The sequence below is a fragment of the Epinephelus moara genome, chromosome 19, assembly GCF_006386435.1.
Source record: "Epinephelus moara isolate mb chromosome 19, YSFRI_EMoa_1.0, whole genome shotgun sequence".
NCBI lineage: Eukaryota > Metazoa > Chordata > Actinopteri > Perciformes > Serranidae > Epinephelus > Epinephelus moara.
In genome coordinates, this window is record NC_065524.1 from 22,189,292 (window position 1) to 22,210,749 (window position 21,458).

General features: G+C 39.0%; 1 protein-coding gene across 1 annotated transcript; it reads left to right on the plus strand.

Moving 5' to 3' along the window:
- The first annotated feature begins 336 nt into the window (after positions 1-336).
- Positions 337-16,536, plus strand: LOC126406952 (exportin-5). Its single transcript, XM_050071560.1, has 33 exons — positions 337-548; positions 1,139-1,260; positions 1,347-1,419; positions 1,509-1,646; positions 1,959-2,141; positions 2,262-2,288; positions 2,400-2,585; positions 3,887-3,963; positions 4,057-4,101; positions 4,202-4,292; positions 4,879-4,962; positions 5,099-5,224; positions 5,304-5,394; positions 5,484-5,612; positions 5,948-6,063; positions 6,167-6,322; positions 7,058-7,099; positions 7,193-7,282; positions 7,451-7,650; positions 7,736-7,838; positions 8,124-8,305; positions 9,658-9,758; positions 9,842-9,938; positions 10,025-10,160; positions 10,335-10,433; positions 10,544-10,590; positions 11,059-11,165; positions 11,940-12,002; positions 12,098-12,192; positions 12,282-12,389; positions 12,901-13,038; positions 14,149-14,313; positions 14,595-16,536. The coding sequence occupies exons 1-33, from the start codon at positions 447-449 to the stop codon at positions 14,739-14,741; spliced, it is 3,666 nt and encodes a 1,221-aa protein (XP_049927517.1). The 5' UTR covers positions 337-446; the 3' UTR covers positions 14,742-16,536.
- Positions 16,537-21,458: the final 4,922 nt, after the last annotated feature.

Below are 21,458 nucleotides of genomic sequence, written 5' to 3' on the forward strand. Positions count from 1 at the left end.
TCTTTTCATTTTATTGCAATGTTGCAAAAATTCTTGCTTATTACATTGATTTTTAGTTTTGACCTTCTGTTTATTTGTTATCTCTGTGACATTTTATAATATTTTAGCTCGTTACGTTACATTCTCCTTGTGTTTTAAATTTGTTTATTTTTATGGTAAAGCACCGTTTTAAGTGTGTTTTGAAAGGTTATTTTTACAATAAAATGTATTATTATTTTTTAACTCAGAGGTGAGTTATCTTCAGTATAGACGATCTTGTAAAAAAAAAAATGGCGCTTCGACTACGTCTCCCAGAATTCCCCTTCAACGGCGAGCCACAAGTTCAGGCAGCACATTTTGTGCACGTTGGTACCTCCCTGCTCGTACACAGCTCACTGTCGTGCAGGTGTTTTGCATAAGGGCGCTTCGCTTTCGCCTCAACAGTGTGCCAGACACTACCTGAAGTCATGGCTGACCAGGTGGCCGCCATGTGTGAGCAGCTTATCAAAGCTGTGAATGTGATGATGGATGCAGAAACGGGCCAAATTTACCGACTGGAGGCCCTAAAGGTAGCACCGTTTTGGGCTGCTAGCTAGCGGCTAGCTAGCCCAGCTTGTAATTTATTGTAGCTGTTATGAAAGTAGAGTCAAGTACCTGCGTAGATAAATAAAAAGTCTGTTTTTATCGGTATGGTTTGTAACGTTAGTGATAGCGTCAGTCAGACAGTTCATTTACATTTGTTAACGTTAGCTAAATTTACAGTGATGATGGCAAGATGGTTTGCGAGCTAGCCGGTGTGCCATGATTATCACCTCACCACCACATCCACTCATATTCATTCATTCATTCATAGAATCAGTAACATCTGGTTCACTACTGGCCGTCCTGTGGAGTGTTATAACAGACAGAGCTCGATTTAACAACTGTTAACCTAATGTCATGTTGCTATTGGCAACACTGCACCTAGCTTGGATGGCTAGTTGTAGGTTAGCTTTATGCTATTGGAGTGTATATTGTAATGTAGCTGAGGCAGATGTTGCTGTAGCCTCATGACACTGACACAGTACATGTGTAGGGTAATATTAAGTGTTATTGTAATCTTTAAAATTTCAGTTGGTCTTGGTGTGTGTAATGTAACAAGTTTAATTTCTCACAACAGTTTTGCGAAGAGTTTAAAGAGACGAGCTCCTTCTGTGTCCCATGTGGCTTACAACTAGCAGACAAAGCCCAGCCAGCTGTAGTGAGACACTTTGGTTTGCAAATCCTGGAGCACGTCATCAAGTGAGTGCACCAGAAATCAAATATATCAAATAATAATGACATGATAAAAAGCTGCATATTTAAGAGAAAGCTTATTTTTCTTGCAGGTTCAGATGGAACAACATGCAGCAACAGGAGAAAGTCCAGCTGAAGGAGTGTGCCATGCAGTTGTTATCGAATGTAAGTGTGATGGTAATAACAATCTGTCTTGAGGCTCAATTGAAACTTCTTTCTGTCACACTTATCTTACTTGTTTTGGGTCTCATCAGGGCACTCATGCCATCCTGGAGGAGGAGAGCCACATTAAAGACGCCCTGTCACGAATCACTGTGGAGATGATAAAGAGAGAATGGCCTCAACATTGGCCAGACATGCTGAAAGAGATGGAGGCTCTCACTAGCCATGGGGTGAGTAACTTATGTAATGCAGGAAACAGTATGTTAATGCATATAATTTGTGTCCTTTGTAAGTTTGCATGCAATTTGATTACAATTATGTAACCACTCACATGCAAGTAGATTAGTCATGTTCGTTTGCATGTGGTGGCGTCATGTCAACTATGCAACTGGTGGATTTCAGCAACTATGAACCAAAACATCATGTGCAAACTATATTCTTGGCCAAAGCATACAGCCTTTCAATCCTGTTGTAATGGACTTTTAAAAGTCAAATATATATTAATACAGTAAAGACAAGGAATTCACTTGTGCCTATCACAGGAGGCACAGACAGAACTGGTGATGTTGATCCTGTTGAGGCTGGCGGAGGATGTGATCACCTTCCAGACGTTGCCCACCCAGCGACGCAGAGACATCCAGCAGACACTCACGCAGAACATGGAAAATATCTTCAGCTTCATGATGGCCATTCTGCATGTTAATGTCGAGGACTACCGGAAACTGGTCAGTGGGGTCTTAACTTTTAGTTTGTAGACATAAGACGCATTAAGATTATTTTCAGTATTATTATGTTGCTCAAAGTAAAGTGACTTTAATATTTGCCTGACTTTTCTTTTAATCCAGAAAGGGTCACCTGGACATGAACTGCAGGTGAGAAACATCACTGCATTTCTGCCCAAAAATGAATATCTTATGTACTTGACCACTTTGTTTATTTCTGTGTCACACACTCTTCTCTCTTCCTTTATTTTCCACGCTCAGGCCAGAGCTCACTGTCGAGTCGCCGTGGTTACGCTGAACACACTCGCAGGCTACATAGATTGGGTGTCTCTGGTGCACATCACCTCTGGAAACTGTCATCTCCTGGAGATGTTGTGTTTGCTGCTGAGTGAACCGGAGCTGCAGCTGGAGGCCGCGGAGTGTCTGCTCATCGCCATCAGCCGGAAGGTGAGACACACAAGTGGCAGAGGTTAAGGCATACTGCTTGCCTGATAGCTGTGAAGATATTATACCTTCAGTCCCATGTCTGTCTCTGTTAGTCAGATAGTTACTGCTGTGTGATATCTTAAAAACATCTTACCAGGTTTGAATGGAATTTGTGAGAAGGTTAGGCCATGGGTTATGTTAAGAAGTGGTGCAGATCTGGAGCAGTAGCGCCATCATGTGGCTGTTTGTAACACACTTTTTTTTTGGCTCATAACTCCTGAACTGAGAGGTGCGGAAGAGTGTTTTTCTTTGCATTCCTAGTTGGGTTGTAATGATCATTTTCATTGTTGATCAGTCTGTTGTTAATTTTCTTGATTAATCGATTATTTGTTTGCCCTATAAAATGTCAGAACAGTGTGAAAAATGTCCAAAAAAGCCCAAGATGATGTCCTCATATGTCTTGGTTTGTCCAAGATTTTCAGTTTACTGTCACAGAGGAGTAAAGAAACTAGAAAATATTCACATTTAAGGAGCTGGAGTTAGACAATTTGGACTTCTTTTTTCTTAAAAAAAAAAAACCCTCAAACTGGTAAATTGATTATCATACAAGTTATAAATTAATTTAATAATTGACAGCTTATCGATTAATCATTGCAGCTCTAATTCTTAGACAAACCTAGCAGTTTTGCAGTTTTTCTTTCCATGATGACTCCTACAGATTTCATCAAGTCATTAACAAAGTTTATTAAGTGAATATATTGATTAGCCCAAAAAGTTTTGAATTGAATGTGTGGTTTTCAGATAAATATTTTTGTAGACTTGGATTATTTGACATTAATTTCCTTGACTCCTCATTAATTGTGCAATTAAAACTTATTTTGAATGATGTGTGCACATTTAAAAAATTTGATGGAAAATCATATAGATGGTGCTGTCACTACATGATAATTTAAATGGCTATAAGTCATGAATCAGACACTGTATAATCCCTTATATTCCCAAACAGAATTTAGGCGTCCTCCAAAAATCAAATCCACCGACAGCCAATAAACATAACTGTCACTATCACTATCTGTATTTGATGTTGATCCAGATGCAGATTTTTAAATATTAAAATAACTGATTTAAAGGATCATGCAGCCTTGGTGATAGTACGTGCTCTCTAAATGCTTTCTAGTTGGAATATGAAACTGCCTTATCATTAATTATAGAAGCGTAGATGAGATAAGTCACGCTATGCTATGTGTGGTTACAGCCTATAAAGTTAACATTAGATTAACAGTAATAAGTCTTGTGTAATCAGTTGTGTCTTTCTGCCACAGGGCAAGCTGGAGGATAGGAAGCCGTTCATGCTGCTGTTTGACGATGTGGCCATCCACTACATCCTTTCTGCGGCCCAGTGAGTACAACTGCTTCTCTCCATCATCCCATCATTACAGGCTTCATGCTACCGTTGTCACTGTTACTGAATTGTTTGTGTGTCTGGTGACAGGTCAGCAGATGGACTGGCAATATGTAAGAAATCCCCTGAATCACAGTAAGTAATGAGATGCAGATACTATGGAGCACAAAGATAAATCTAAAGTTTATTCAGCACACATTGCTGTGACTAATAGTCGTGTGTATATACCTTTTAGAGCAGTGGAGGTGGTGGAGCGGCGCTACATCTTCCTGAAGAGGCTGTGTCAGGTGCTGTGTGCTCTGGGAGGACAGCTCTGCTCATTAGTGGTGAGTCTTAATTTGGCCACACATTTATTCCTGTGTTTACATTGTCTTTTATCAGGGCTTGGCCAAGGGCTGAACAATATGGGACAGTAATCTAATTGCAATTTTTTTAGACTGTTGTTGCTCAAAGTGCGGCCTACGGGCCAGTGGTAGCCCTCAGAAACATTATGTGCGGCTCCTGAACCTAAAAATAAAAACACATGCATTATATTTTAGTCATTTGAGGTCCATTTCAATACTTTCACTTTCAGTAGCTTACATTTTCATAACTCCCATCGCCACAGTACTGCTGTGAGCATCAAAGCTTGATCGTGCCATTTTACAAGTTGTTTTCTCCATCTACTGTCATTTGCATATGTCACATGGAGTGTAGGGCAGCGTGTGTGCTCATGGAGCCCACGGGGCTAGGTGTTTCCGAACTTCTGGTCAGTAGGATTGGGTAGCATTAGAAAAATTGCCACTTCAAATTTGAAATTTGTGTACGATTTCGTTCAAACCAAGCTTGGTCCATGTTGACACGTTGGGTACAATCACAAAGGCATGTTTTAGCAGTTCAGACTTTTCATTTTAATATATTTTCTCTCCACAGGGTTCAGATGTCGAGGTGGAGGTACCTGCAAATCTCAGCAAGTACATGGAAGCCTTTTTAGCCTTCACTACACATTCCAGTCAGGTGAGATAACAATCATTTACTGGTGGATTTTACTTCAAGCTTTCACCTCTGAATTTAGTCAAAGACTGCATTTAAATCTGTAGAATATGAATCCTTCAGCTGTGTTTGATCTTTCTTGCGACTGTTTTATCTGCAGTTTTTGAAGTCGTCCACTCTGCCTTCTTGGGGAGCTCTGTTCAGACATGAGACTCTGTCGAAGGACGCGGTTGTTGTGGAGATGGCCATCAAATTCCTCAGAGCGTCTATGACCAACCTAGTTAAGGTGAGACAGTGATGTCAGTGCTACCACTCCCGGAGTACATGGAAGATGAACAGGTATAACGGTTTGTTTTTCTCTGCAGACTGGATTTCCATCTAGAAACGATAGCCCAAGTTGTGAGTACTCCCGTGTGGACTTTGACAGCGACGAGGACTTCAACTCATTCTTTAATTGTAAGTATTATGGATTCTGTTTTACTTCGCTAAACAAGAGTACCCTTTATTTTATGTTGTGTTTCACAGTGTGTGTTCATGCTCAACAGCTTTTCGAGCACAGCAGGGAGAGGTGGTGAGGTGTGCATGTCGTATTGTACCTCTGGAGGCTTTCCAGATAGCAGCAGAGTGGTTACAGTATCAGATCGCCAGCCCTATTGATACTGGTACTACCACATGTAAGTGTTTGTCCTCATTATTTACATGTTGGGGAAGATTTTTCTGTACATTTGTGGTTGGTTTGGTTAATTTAACATGTGAAATATGCAGCGATATGGAAATAGATTTGGGCTTAGAGGGAGTCCTGATTGGTTAGATTTCCTGACTGCCCCCTCAGGTCCAACAGACTGATTTTGATAGTGACGTAGGAATGTGTATGCATGAGCAACATGTGTTTTTGAACTTTTCCTAGCATTCAATTGAAGGACTTTGTTATAAGCAAGTTTACATGATGATGGTCATGAATTTTTACATTCAGCATATTAACCTGACCTCTCTCTCTGCACCTCACCAGCTAAGTCAGCGGAGGGCCTGTGCTCCCTCCTGTCTCCATCAGTGGTCCAGTGGGATGCGATGACCGTCTTCATGGAGTGCATGGTTGGACAGATCTTCAAAAATCTGGAGGAGGAGGTAACAGAAACAATTTTAAGTGACAGAACAAAATTGTGTGAGAAATATGTTGATTATGATGACATGAAGGTTTGTTCCCCTCCCTCTCCCTCTCGCTGTGTAGAAGTTGCCCATAGATCAGAGCATGGAGCTGCTGCAGGCCGTGCTAAACTACGACACCAAAGACCCGCTCATCCTGTCCTGTGTGCTCACCAATGTTTCCGCTCTCTTCCCATTTGTCGTACAAAGACCGCACTTCCTGCCACAGGTCCTCTACAAGGTCAGCTGAGTTGTCATTGGTTACTACATATTACTTATGTGTTTGGAGTACAGAGGCGTCATTATCTGTCTCTGTTCAACCAACTAAATTGTCGGTCTCATGTATTCTGATCGAAGGCCGGAAGTGGGCATGGTTTATACCACAAGTCATGTTAAATCGGAAACTGTATTTCCTCACCAAATATTAATTAGCAGCTCAAGTGCTGTGCCTTCAAAGCATCAAATTGATTTAATAATGGTATAGAATTAGTTATGATATGTATCTGTCAATCTGATACTGTAGCTTCTCTGTCTCTCTTTTTTTAATTTTTATTTTTACCTAAACTTAGTTTTAAGATTTAAGTCAGTATAAAATAAATAAGAAATATACCCGTTAAATAATACATTATTTAATAAATAATTATGGCTATGATATAATTCCTGAAATAAGGAAGAAGAATAAATGAATATGAATATATATGTGATACAATATAGTTCATTAAATAAATAAATAAATAGGTTTTTGTTAAAAACAAAGGTCTTTTTTCAACAGACTACTTTTATTTATTTCAGGAGACTTTTATTTCATAATTATTTCAAGAGGCTTTTATTACCTAATACCACATTTATTTTCTAGCTCTTTTTATTTCCGTCTGTTTAAATAATCATGAAATACTTTGTAGGGTATTAGTGGACGCTGAATCATTACATACCCAATCAAAATACCTTACAGTATTTTATTCTTTTGTCCCTGCAGCTGTTTAAAGCCATCACATTTGAGATTGATCAGGAAAATAAGGTGAGTTTACCTTCACAGAAAGCAAATATTAGTGATTTTCCTTATCTGTAATGTCGAAGAGGAAAAATTAAATTGTCCGACTGACGTCTCCAGGCACCTCGGACCCGAGCCGTAAAGAACGTGAGGAGGCACGCCTGTTCTTCCATCATCAAAATTTGCCGGGATTACCCACAGTTCATTTTGGTAAGTGTGTATGTCTCCCAGTGAAATTAAAACAGCATGAATTAGATTATACTTGCTCTCAGTTGATGGATTTTATGCTCAACATGTGTACCTGAAGTACATCGTGCTGATGAATAGGCATGAGTAAATATTTGGGACTTTAACATAATTTATTTTCTCCTCTTCCAGCCTTGTTTTGAGATGTTTTACAATCACGTGAAGAAGCTGTTCTCCAGCGACGCCACGCTCACTCACATGGAGAAATGCTCGCTGATGGAAGCTCTGGTGCTCATCAGTAACCAGTTCAAAGACTTTGCAAAGCAGAAGGCGTTTCTAGATGAACTGATGGCTTCAGTGGTAGCAGAATGGACCTCAGACGAGATGAGACAGTGCGTTTCTCTCTTTTTCCCTCAAATTGAACATGACATGTTTTAGTGTCCTGACAGATAATTGACTGTCTTCTTTGTGTTTCAGTGTGCTGTGGAACCCTGCCATGTTCCTGTCCTTTGTTGGCGCTGATCAGGTGGTCACCGAGCAAAATAAAGATAAAGACACAGTGGGGCTCAATAGAGGGCGGGTAAGTGTGTAGACTGAGTGATTATGTCTGCTATAAGGACTGTAGCATTTCAACGTAGATTTGCTTACTTCACGCTAATGTGTAAGACACTGCAAGGAACGTCATTAGTTTTGCAGGTATTTTGTTATTAATTAAAGTATTGGACAATTTGGATTTTTACCTGATGATGATGACGTGTGAGGTGACATAATCCGTGTCACTAACATGTCTACAAAAAGCTTGTAGTTAGCTATAACAATGTAGTAATCGTTTAACTGATTGTTTCTTTTTTTGACTTTCCTCTAGTTGAGTTTCTGCTTGTACGCCATGTTGGGGGTGGTGAAGCGAGCACGCTGGCCTGCAGACCTGGAGGAAGCTAAGGCTGGTGGCTTCGTGATGGGCTACACCCCCGCTGGAGCACCCATCTACAGAAACCCCTGCACCGCCCAGTTTTTGGCCTTGCTGCCCAACCTGCTGGCTCTAATCAGGTACGCATGTCGGTTGACACCAAAAACTTGTGTTCAGTCATGTTTCCATTGTGTGGAACTGTGTGGAACTAACACACATCATCGCATTATGCCCATATCAGGACATTTACACATAGTTTGAACAAACATGGCACTCTTTTTTAGGTGCCGGGCAGCTCTTCTGCCGGCCCCTCTTTTATTTGCTAATGTTATTATTATTCTTGCTACGAGGAAATGTGCCCTCTCATGAATATATAAAAACAGGCTAATGCCAAACTTCCTCAACTGGCAGTTTGGGCTAGTAGTCCTGACGGTGGTGCTACAGCAACCGTCTCAAGTTTAAAGCTTTGAAAATTTATAACATATCAGCCATATATGCTACGACTTTCACTGAAATGTAGCCACACATGAGCAGAAATGCTCGGATGCTTCATCCTGCAGGAGTTAGAAAGTCTATCACTCAGTTTTTCTTAAACTGTAAACTAAATAAACCTATTTCCGGCTACATTTTTTTTGCAGAATAAACATGATAATACCTACTCAGGCATTGTGCTATGTGAGTTAGAGTGACATAATTTCTAAGATAATTTTATTTTAAGTTAGTTAGATAATTATGGTCCAGACATTTCAGATCTGGCCTTAATTTTTAGGTGGGACATGTATGTGGGTGGTTGACGTAAAAGGGTTATCACTCAATACGTTTAGAGAGAGACGTTAGAGAAAATCGATTAATTGTGTTAGTCCAACTAAAACCAGGCTTTTAAAATATGTGTAAACATTGTAGTCTGAATGAAGTCGTATTAAATCAAATTTCTTAAAATCGCTTGGGAGTTGAATTATTCCTGCATGTATACAGTCAATGGGACCCAAACTGGCCAAGGCGCTCTACGCACCTCCACAGTTTCCGCCCTTGGCTTTGACCCAGAAATTGAATAGCATTAAACATATAACAGAAGAAAAAGCCGGTAACAACATGGTGAAATCTACATCCAGAGCTGTGCATTTTTGGATGTATGAAATGTACAGAGCTGTAAAGTTGTCCACCATGGTACAAGTTTGTTGCTAGCTAACCGTAGCTAACTTGTATGTCAGTTGTTTGGGAAAAGGGTCCAATACTAACAAGCTGAAAGGGGACATATCACCACCTATCATAGCGGACTCGGACATACTTCGGTCAATAAATCGATTCCCCTCCTGTGCTTGAATACTGGGACAAGGACTGTAGTCCAATTAAATGGCCTAGTTGAGCTATAACTGTAGCTTGACTTAACTGTGCATGCAAACGTACTAAGTGTCTCCAACAGTGTCTCAGTAATACTTACTACTATTGTACTGATCTGTGACCAGTCTGTTTTCTTTACTCCTCACTGCAGGACTCACAACAGTCTGTTCTTGCCAGAGAACATGGCTCGTCTGAGTGAGACTTTCTCCAGGGCCCATGAGGTGATGGATGCAGAGAAAAATGTGGTTCTTGGTAAGAGGAGCGTTTTGCTCATTAGTGAGCTGTCATCTGAACGGACTGTGGTTAAACCGTCTCGTTTTGTGTGCCTCTTCCAGGTCTCTCTCAGCATCTTCTGGATATTTATGACTCTCCTGTGTATAGAACCAACCTGGAGCGAATGCAGGGATTTTTCACCACATTGTATGACAACTGGTGAGGATTTTCCCCAAATTTTTCTTTTGTATTGGTTATACCTCACGTGCTGTTGCAGATTAAATTGTGTCTCTTTCCCTCTGTAGCCTCCATGTGCTGGGAAATGCAGGTCTGTCCCTGCAGCAGGAATTCTACACCATTGAGAGGTTGGCAGAAGAAATCACTGGCTCTGCTTTCGTCTCCCTCGACCATGTGCCTGACCACAGACTTCGCCCCATGATTCATATCCTTTTGCTTTTGCTTGATTTGAATTGCCAGTTTTTTCGGTTTCCATGCTTTAGTCAGTGGTTTGTTGCACATAGGTGTGAAAGCTCTTTTTCCTAGACTCACTTTAGATGAATACTACTCTGCATTAACGAAGCTTTATGTTAACATGTAATTTCCTTAACTGGTGCACGTGTATTTTTGAGGCAGTTGGTGATATCATGCCCTCAGGAGTACTACAACAGTCTACTCTGCCCCCTGCTGGGACCTCTGTTCGCCTACATGCTGCAGGTCAGATCTCCACACTCTGCAGCACTTATCATTAATCTCACCATCAGATAGACTATATTCACTCAGTCACTGTTGTTTTCTCACAACCTCACTTTTGTTTCATACTACAGAGACTCAACATCAAGTGGCAGGTCATCAACCAGAGGACCTCTGTCAAGTAAGCTGTTTGTTTCTGTATGTGTTTTTGTGTATATATCAGGAAGCTGGAAATTATGTATTTAAAAACAGTTAGTTCCCTCAACAAGTTCCCTCCCCCAGCTTTAGCTCTTTGGTCATAATTCTTACTGTAACAGTTAAGGCACTTAAATACTGGTATATTGTTGATAAGGAAAAACTAAATAACAAAAATAAGCAACACAGATGTCAGTAATGCTCTTCAGACTCTGACCTTTTAACGCAGTTGCAGCTTGCAGTTGCCTTTTGAACAGGGCAGGCACAACTCACTGACTAAAACTGAAATTGTTTGCATGAGACCATGTCCCAGGACAGACTATGAACGTTTGAGCTGTGGTTTCGCTCTTGGTTTCAGAACTGTTACACCTCTTTTGGTAAATATGTTATATGTTTAATTCTTTGATGACTTAAACAGGATATGTGGACTAACTGGTAACCTGTTTGTCTGTAGTGGGGAGGATGAGGAGGAGGTGGTGTGTCAGGATAGCCAGGTGACGCAGGAGATGCTGGAGGAGCAGCTGGTGCGCCTGCTCACCAGGGAGGTGCTGGATCTGCTCAGTAAGTTTCAACATCTCTGTTAACTTCTCCTGTATCCATACAAGTTGAGCAAACAGTTGGGGGTGTTAGAAGGAATTAAAAGTGAAATATATGAAGGGGTGGTGAAACATCAAATTAATACAGACTCAGTGTAATGATAATTCATCACCCGAAAATGTTATAAACAGATTGTTTTGAAATAATAAGTAATAATAATAAGTATTTAACAAAGAAAGAAGTGTATGCATTACAGCATTACATTGAGCACTCTGTGCCAGCCACTTTGCATTTGTCGGCATAAGTATTGATTAGAAATAAAAATTTTATTACAATGATGTTAAACTTGTTTTATGATAGCAATATAATGTCCCTGTCTAAACTCGCTGTAAAACGAAGCGTGACGTGAAGCCCGGGGATTAATTCCTTAATACTGCTAATGCACTTTAGTCATGTGGTATGGTTGTGTTCGTGCCAGCTACACAGGCTAAAAACGGTTTCAGAACACATCAGGAAAGTGCAAGTATCAGCCATAATTCCTGGATAGAGCTGAGACTCTGCATATTGTGGTAGATCAGACTGTGTTGCTTCCAATGGGATTCATCTTGGGTGACTAACAACCTCTTACCTGGGTTTAAAGTCATTTAGCTCGACTGTACAGTACCAAACTAAAATAGCCAAGATACTGAGGATGATTTTTGATGTTGCATATTGAAAAGGTACTAAAAAATATGAGGTGTGTCTGAACAGCTTTTACTCATAATGATGCATAATACTTGTCTTTTCCTTTTATTCTAGCTGTGAGCTGTGTTTCCAGAAAAGGACCTGAACCAGCAGCAAATAATAAGGAGGAAGTAGATGGTAAAAGCCAAATTTAAACCATTCGAATCAATAGTTTGATTTTGTTTTTACTCTGACAAGTATCTCATGTCTTTGCTTGAAATGTGCTCTCATAGAGGAAGACATGATGATGGATTCAGTGCAGACGGCGACTCCTGCTCAGCCCACAGAGGAGCTCACTGAGCTGGGAAAATGTCTGATGAAACATGAGGTCAGCCTGAGACATTACATTCAGAGGACAGTATGGTCACTCATTAAATGCTGCATGTAAACTCAATGTTTCTCCTTTTCTTTGCCCAGAGCATCTACATGACCATGTTGACCCTCTCCTTCACCTCACTGTCGTGGAAGGACACCACGAACTGTCACCGCACTGCCTCCATGGTCTGCTGGACACTTCTGCGGCAGGTAGGGATGTAATGGTACACAAAAGTCAGGACTCACTTCATACCCAGGGAGTCACAGATTGGGGTGAGTTCAGTACAGCGGAACCCCCCAAAAAATATATAAAAACACGTTTCTCTTCATTTAATTTGAACAGACAGAAGTGCAAGTGTCAAAGATAGACAAAGTCCTCTTGCTGGGGGCTGAAGTAACATTTTCATTATTAAAAAAAAGAAAAGAAAGTAAAACATGGGCTCACCTGGCAGAGCGTGTACATTTAGTCTCAGTCTACCTCAGCAACTTGCGTATGATTCCAGCCTGGGCCCTTTGCTGCACACCCCCAACAAAAAAGATGCACTTGTATTTTCATTTAAACCTTTGCCACCTTTCTGACCACTGACGTATTTCTATCTCTCTGTAACCCCTCTGAAATACTAACTCAATGCCTGTGATCTGAAAGATGACTTTAGAAAGTATCTTAAATTGCCACATATTGCTAAAGCTTTCCTCCCACATCCACTCTGTGTCTCTTCAGGTCGTAGGGGGTAATCTTCTTCCTGAGGCGGTCACATGGTTTTATACCAGTGTTCTTAGGGGCCTTCAGGTTCACGGGCAGCATGAGGTCTGCAACTCCACCCTCTCTCAGCTGGCGATGCTGATCTATGAAAACCTGGTGAGGCTAAAGGCGGTATTCTCTGTCATATCTGCTCTTAATGTCTGCCTTTGTTTTTCAGTTTTCAGCTGCAGCTTACCGTTATTTTTGTTATTGATTAACGTGGCCAATATTTTCTTGATTGTTTAAGATGTCAGGAAATGGTTAAAATGACCACGGTGAGGTCTTCAAATTACAGGTTTTATAGAGTCCAAAACCCAAAGATGTTCAGTTTACTATCATGTGACAGAGAAAAGCAGGAAATCCTCTTAGTTGGGGAGCTGGAATCTGTGAATCTTTGGGGGTTTTGCATGAAAAATGACTCCAAACAATGAATCCAGTATCAAAGTAGTTTCTGATTTATTTGCTTTAATGTCACAATACCAGAAGTTCAAATTGTGATTTAATACTAGTATAAAAAAATGACCTCTTTGTGGGGCGTCGGTAGCGTAGTGGATAGTGCCAGTGCCTCATGTACAGAGGCATCACCTCGCTGCAGCGGCTGCGGGTTGGAATCCAGCTCGCGGCCCTTTGCTGCATGTCAGTCCCCACTCTCTCTGTGTCCCCCTTTCACTCACTGTCCTGTCATTAAACGCAAAAAGCCAAAAAAAAAATCTTTTTAAGACCTCTTTGGATGCTAATAAAAAATAGAAAAGAAAAGGATTATTATATTATTTTATTAACAACCTGCATACTGTGCTTGTGCAGAGGAAGTCACTTAACACTTACTGACACATTTGATAGGTTTGTTGCTGGAGTAAATGCTGAAACACCCACAGATTGAGGACCAGTGTATTTTCTTCCCAGTTGTTTCATCTGTGCAGCTTGAAAATCTGATTCTAGATCATTTTTTTGTTTGTTTTTCTAAAGGTTTGGTACTTAAAATACTTATACTTAATAGAATATGTAATTATTGAAGATCATACTGTTTTGAACATGTGGCATTAAAAAAGTATCCAACTATCGATACTTTTGACAACCTTAATTTGATGTCAATCAGCTCTAAAGTCATGTAGTACCAGTTTCTTTAGCGGTAATATAATACAGAAGTTTCTGTCTGTGCAGCTTTCAAGTTAATTGCTGAAAATGCATCTCTTGTAATCTCCTTGCCTCTCTGTCCATCTCTCTCAGCGGCCTCGCTACATCGAGCTGAAAGCTGTGATGACTCAGATCCCAAACATCAATGTTGATGCTCTGGACCAGTATGACCACAGGCTCATGGACCCCAACGCCCAGAAGATGGGAGACAAGAAGAGGAAAGACCAGTTCAAGAAGCTCATCGCAGGAACTGTTGGGGTAATGCCACATTTAGCCACTAGAGGGCAGTGCTTCTCTGTTATATCCCACTGTAGCTGCTCATCACAAGTGACCAGAGAAACCAGAGCCTAACAGCACAAGTCATTACTCAGCAGTGTGATTCTGGCTGTGCTGTAAATCTAATGTGCTCGGCAGCAAAAAAAAAAAAGAAAAAGTGCAGCAGCTCAACAGGGCTGTACAGTGTAATGAAATTCTTTCTGGTAGATCTCGGATAGCTCTGTGTAACCTCTCCTCTCTCTGCCCCCCCCCCCCGCCAACAGAAAGCTCTGTGCCAGCAGTTCAGGAAGGAGGTTCATATCCGGAATCTTCCATCCCTCTTTAAAAAGCCGAAACCAGACAGCGATGTTGCCAACAGTGAGGCGCTGGGCCTGGCAGCTCTCTTCACCCCGGAGAATGATGCCCTGTAGGAAGACAGCGGATCTAATGAACTTCATACTGACTGAGGACGCAGTTATTTGTACAAACTCACCGTCCTCCAGCTGGGGCTGTACCTAACATAACTGTCAACACCTCTGTTGTTCAATCTTTAATCCAACTCTCATTGTGCCACTGCACGACTCATGAATTACACCTTTCCACCAGTCATTTATGCAAGCTATTATCACACAGAAGAGCAAACTACTTCTCCATCCTCTCGCTCATACCAATAAATGAGGTATATGAGCTACGGAGATTAGAAGTAAATATTTCAGATTAAAGAATGGCCTGTGTCTGTGTCAGATTGGGTTAAGAGATGATCTTAAAATAGCAGACTAACCATTAATATTTGCTCTGCAGCAGAAGCTTCATCGAGCCACAAAACTACTTTGATTCTGTCGTTTCACGTTTTCATTTTAAGGGGCAATATGTGCCCGTTGCTCAGCATCACGCACACTAAGCATGTCTGTTTATGGGACAAGGGAATCAAACTGAGAGCCCCGCTGAGGTTTGATATTCAGCATACAAGTCGGCATCTAATGATGTCCAAACAAGCAAAGCCAGTAGAGCCAATAGCTGCAGGAGTAGCCTGTTAGGAAGAAGAGTGTGTGTGTTTGTGTCACTTGTGGAGAGGAGGAGACTGTTTGTACTCAAAAGAAAAACTCTTAAATTCAGAGGTCAGTGTTGGCAGATATGTTGTGTGACCATGCTGCTGCTGTCGAGGCTGTTACATTCTGGGTCAAGAAGAAGAAAAACCTTGGACACATAATGGTGCACATTTCTTTATTTGCTGTATTTTTATCTGACTGAACGAGCTCAACTGCGGTCTGATTCTGAAGGATGTGCTGAAGGGTACCTCAGGTGCGACCTTCCCCAACATGGGGTGAAGATGCTTTATGGAAACATACTCTAAGAAAGAAAACAAAGCAGCTGGATTGTGTTTTCATGAATGGTTATTATAGATATAAATATGAATGACCGTTTTCTAGTTTGCAGATATTACGAAGTAGTTGTTTTAGGCTGCTTGCTTTTTGCCCGTCGGCACACTTTACTGTACACAGCCCACGTACTGTTTTCAATTGCTTATTTAATGCATATCATACTACAAAGAATTAATACAGCCACATTTTGTGCCAAAACACTCACAGTAGACCTATTTGACAAACGTGACCAGACATTTGTATGTGAGAAGCAAAACCTACTAAGATACAACTTTTATGAAGATTATTTAAGGGTGGACTCGACGACTAATGTGTAGCTTAATCCAAGTCTTTCTGTTGTTTTCTAGCTGTTCAGTTTGTGATTGTATTCTGTTTTTCATGTCTTGTTTTTTATGTGTTTGTACTGGTTTTTCCAGTCGTATGAAAAAGACGAACCAGCACTACATTCCCCTGTTGTCTAAAGGATTGTTTTTAAGCATAATTTGATGGGTGTGTTTTGCTCCTTCATGGTAGAGAATGATTTGCTTTGTGATGTCTAGATTCAGACCAAAATTATTTGGAGTTGTTTGAGCTTTCACTTTAAATGCACCTAGACTGGTCTGCACTTCAGATAATTATTGCAAACAGGTTCACATCATACTTGCACAGGAATAAGAACATTTATGAAGCTTGACTTTCCAATGAATTCTCCTGTCTTTGTCATGACTGTTTGTTCACATGCGGCCATTTTTAAAAAAAGCTTGTCCAACACTAAAATGTTCTGTACAAAGGAGAAAATAGGCTTTTTAAAAGTGTAGTGTGGTTTATATTTTGTTGTTTTTAAATAAAAAAAGATTGATCTTGATTTCAGTTTATCTCTAATTTTCTTTCTTTTTAAAAAAAAAAATAGAATAAAGACAGAAGTAGTTAAATTTAAAAGATGAGTTCTTAATTACTATAGATCGACATATTTGGGTCTTATTAATTATTATATGTTTTTGTTACATATACACCACTTTCAACATTTTGCAAAATGACCAACACGAAGACATAGTTGTAAATATACATTTGGGTGAAATAAAATTTAAAATAAAAAAATAAATAACAATGTGGAAAAATAAATTATACCTTTAAAGAAGCATAAGCCTACATTTCATTTTCTTTCTGTCACCATTTTTAAGTTTTGTACTACATTATAATGATTTTAGTAACATTACATTGACATAATAAATACATTGTTTTTTTAACATTTAGGCTGTTAAATGTCTCAACTAAAATAAAAATTAAATGTGTATATACATTGACAGATCTTCGGAGCTACCCTGCTCATTAAATATATGCAATATTTCAACATAATTTAAAAATACATATTTCAGACACAAGCTCATTGCTAACCCAATTAGTTAATACTCTACTTTTATCTTTTAATAATATTTCACATTTTGTATGCACAATTAACACATTTTCAGTGTTTTGCCATGTCCTCATTTACTCCCCATGATGCTACACCACCCCTTAAATCGATTAAACAAACAAAAAACAAACGAACCAAAAAAATGCAATCAATTTAATTCAATAAATGTAGTCAAAATTTGGAAAGTTGAGTCATGTTTCTGGATCAATTTCTGTCTGTTTTGTAAATATGTAATAACTGCCACTGGTTATAAAAAATGATGACGATTAATAATTTTCCAAAACCTGTTTTTACTAATCATTACAATACTTTTTATGAGATATTTAAATAAAAAATATTTACATTACTGAAGGAAGGAGAGACTTAGAAATTATATTTGTAAAAGCAGTACAGACTCCGGGTCGCTAGGGACGATAAAGCGCCATTTGCTATTTGCCAACTGCCGTAAAGCTGCGCAGTGAAGAAGCCCGCTGTGTGATGACGGCTGTGTAATGTTTACCGACTACCGGTGGTATGATATGTCTTTTCTTACTACAAAATATACTGAGAATAAATAAATAAATGCATATAAGTTAAATATTCATGGCCAACAGGCTGTCGTTTGTTCTCTAAGTGTTTAACATCGTACAGACAGCATCATACAAGTTTAACGGTCGGTAAAGAAACACCGGTAACGTTAACGTTAGCTGTAGCAGAGCAGCCGTTGGCTCCACAGCCGAGTCAGCACATACAGAGGCGACTACTTTGTAATCCATTACAATAAATTACTACTGTAGTCCAGGTACAAGGTACTATTTTTGAGTATCACAAGTTTATGTGTCTGTATACTTCTACTCCGCTAACATTACATGTCAGAGATAAGTTTAATATTGAAAGTTAGCGTTACTTTTGGGCCACTAACGTTACATTCATTTCACTGCTATATTTACTAGTTAATTACTTAACAGCTGAGGAAAATTTTGCATGCAATATCACTATGTTAAATATGATATATTGTCATAAATTAAACTACCTACAAGTACATAAAGTAGCTATAATTAGCTCCACCTCCAGCAGCTACTACATTAAAAAACTGCACACAAATTGCATTAATATTGATCCAATAATATAACACTGACAGGGCAGGAGTGCTTTCACCTCTGATACCTGAAATACATTTTGTTGATAGTACTTTTGTGTTTTTGAATGCAAGATTTATACCTGTGTCTGTGGTATTGCTGGTAATACTTATGCAATTAATTTTCCACCATTGCTCTTATGCAATAATCTGTCATTGCTGTTTAGTGTTAACAATCCTGACAATCTCCTTATGTAGTTGGCTTCAAAGTTATTTTTAAACATTTGTCCACAAACATTACATGCAGTATGGTCTGTATCCGCTTGTTCCTGCAATTAATTGAAGCTAAAATGTGGTTTGAGATTGTTAACATGATATAGAGTGTATCAATATGTTTGCCTGTAACTCAGATGGACATTTATCTCTAAAAACTATACTTTCTACAAGCTTAAACAAAGCTCAGCCGCATAACATGATTGTAATGGTAGGTTATGCAGTGTTCAAGAGGTTTAAGAGAGGATAAGATTAGATATTTCAAGTCTAACTTAATGGAAAATGTATATGCACCTGTGCACATTGAAAGAGTTATTAGCTGCTGTAATTGAGAGCTGAGATGATCCTTAATTGGTTAGTCGTTTGACAAAAAATGATTCTGCAACCGTTTTGATAACTAATTAATCTTATAAGCCATTTATCAAGAAAAAATGCCAAATATCATCTGGTTTCAGCTTTTCAGTTGTGATGATTTGCTGCTTTTCTTTGTCATTCATGACAGCAAGCTCAATATCTTTAAGATTCGGACTGTTCGCTTAACAAAACAAGAAACTCTAAGATGTCACCTTGGGGAATCTTTAATTTTAATAATTTTTATTTTAACTACTTTTTTAGAAACTGTTAATCGATTAATTGTGAAAATAATCGCTGGATGAGTCAATAACAAAAATAATCATTAGTTTCAGACATACTGTGATTATTCCTCCTGTCCATACTGGCATAAAGGGATACTTTCCCAGCGCACAAAACAAACAGAACCCTGCACCCACCTTCAGTATGCTGTCTCCCACCCACGCTACACAATGTCTCAGGATTCTGGATAGCAAATGCTTTCAAGTACAACAAAGCAATCTTTTATTTATTTTGTCTTTTTACTTTGAAAAAAGATCCAAAGAACATACTCTGTAATTTCTTCCTCTCCAGTAATCCCTGTTTACCCCTATGTCTTGTAGAGCCCATTGCCCATCCAGCAGCACCATCCTGCTTTGCCATCACCGCTGCCTGGCTGCAAGTCGTCTCATCAGCGTGACTCTGCAAACTTGAGCTCAAGACATTTCCTCAACATTTCACTGCAACAAACACACAACCCACAGCATATTACATGATGAGATTTACAAAGACACAATATCTGCAATTTAAAACTCTACAAAGAGTGGATGATAACAGATCCCTTTTTCTTGATCGTACGATTATTAAGTATTCATAATCCCAAAAAATCCTGCAGAAACTTACTAAACCTGTTGTCACTCTTAAATTTTAATTTAAAATTAATTTTAAATGAATTAAATTTAAATTTAATTTAGTGACTAACACTAGGAAAGAAGTGGAACTTAGTTAATATTTTCTGACGCTTCTCTGGAATAAATTGACAATTTTAACTGAGTGGTATTAAATCTTATACATTTATTGTTAACCTCTTTATAGAGGGATTTGTGTTACTGGAGATAAACAAAATTCTGCATTTAAAAAATAAAACTATAAATTAAAAAAAGAAAATCACTCCCTAAAAATGTATTTGCCATCCTTGGATTTTGGCATATTTGTTTTCAGCAACATTAAATCAGTGGAAATAATGTTTTCAAGCTCAAGAAGAAAGTCCTTATATCAGATATCAGTAAATAGTTAAAAACAAATAAACAAAATAACTGACTGCATAATTGACTCTCCTCAGTTTAATGTTACAGCCCCCTTTAGCAGCAGTTGCCAAACTGCTTAGCTCTGTCAAGTTAAATCGGGGAGTGAATAGACTTTTTAAGTCCTGACACAAATTTTTAAACAGATTGTGTCCTGGGCTCTCATTTTTCTTGTTAGAAAATTACAGACTGAAGCAGGTCTCCGATCAGGATCTGCATTTTGCTGCACTTCTGTGACCCTCTATACCTTCCCAAGTCCTGAGAGCCTGCTGCAGAGAAGCATCCTCACAGCATGGTGCTGCTGCCACCAGGCACTTCATGTCATGGTGGGACTGGTGTGCTTCTGTTAATGTGCAGAGTTTACCTCACAACAAATATTGCATTCAGTATGATGAGCTTGAAGCCTCTTTAAAGTTGCAGTGGGCAGTGCCCTTGCTGCAGAGACTCAAAATGTCTTGCTCAAGGCAGATTTACAGCAGAGGTATTTGATGTCCCTATTTCTTTTCATCGGCAACATCAGCAAATGCACAGGAAAAAAACAGCAAAAAAAGAAGTACATTTACAGTAACACAAAACATGAATACATCACACATAAGTTACAGAGTATTAACATATGACAGTCTGTTAGATCATTAGCTCATATCCCCATTTTAAAGGATATTTAAGGCCTGGGGAATTTTGTTTTATCATTGCCCTGACTTAAACCTTTCAGCAGCCTTGTTATGTAATGGTTTCAAATATTCCTTGGACTTTGTAATGTAGTTTTTTTGCAAGGAAATGTACTAACCAGTTGTTGGACTTTAAGTAAAATCACTTAATTACACAAAGGTGACCTCCATTTAACTTAATTATGTGGCCTCTAAAAACATTTGGCTACACTGTTAGGGTATGTGAATTTTCTTTGTATTTTTTTTTTTATATTAAAGTATTTCTTTGTGTTGATCAGTGTGGAATAAATATATTTTTTTCACATAATTTTAAATTAAATGTGTGTGTTTTAGTGTCATACAACAATAAATGACAATATTACTGCACATTTTGTATTTTATTTTCTTTGCCTCTTAAATACAAGCAGAATTTTATTGCCATGAATTTTAGGCATGTGTTGGACTGACAAAAATCACAGAGGACAGGTTGAATGTGCCAATCATGCTTTCTTAATGATCAAATTAGGTCACACCTGCGCTTGGTGATGTTTATCATGTATGATTATTCTGTGTGTTGCCTGGAATAGTTAACTATAAACTGAAACGTTGCTGCATTTCTCTTAATAAATAAATAATGGTTACTCTAATGCTTTTAATTTCGTATATTTTATTTTTTAAATTCCATTAACATACACTAGTCTGTTTTCCACCAGCAGCTCCAGCTTCACGGCAGCTTAGCAACGCGGTTGCCGCGCAACACGG

Excerpts from the sequence above, each read along its gene's own strand:
- LOC126406952 (XM_050071560.1), top strand. The coding sequence starts at position 447 with ATGGCTGACCAGGTGGCCGCCATGTGTGAGCAGCTTATCAAAGCTGTG. Across the intron at positions 6,064-6,166 it reads TCAAAAATCTGGAGGAGGAG|AAGTTGCCCATAGATCAGAG; the intron begins GTAACAGAAACA and ends CTCGCTGTGTAG. Across the intron at positions 12,003-12,097 it reads TAATAAGGAGGAAGTAGATG|AGGAAGACATGATGATGGAT; the intron begins GTAAAAGCCAAA and ends GTGCTCTCATAG.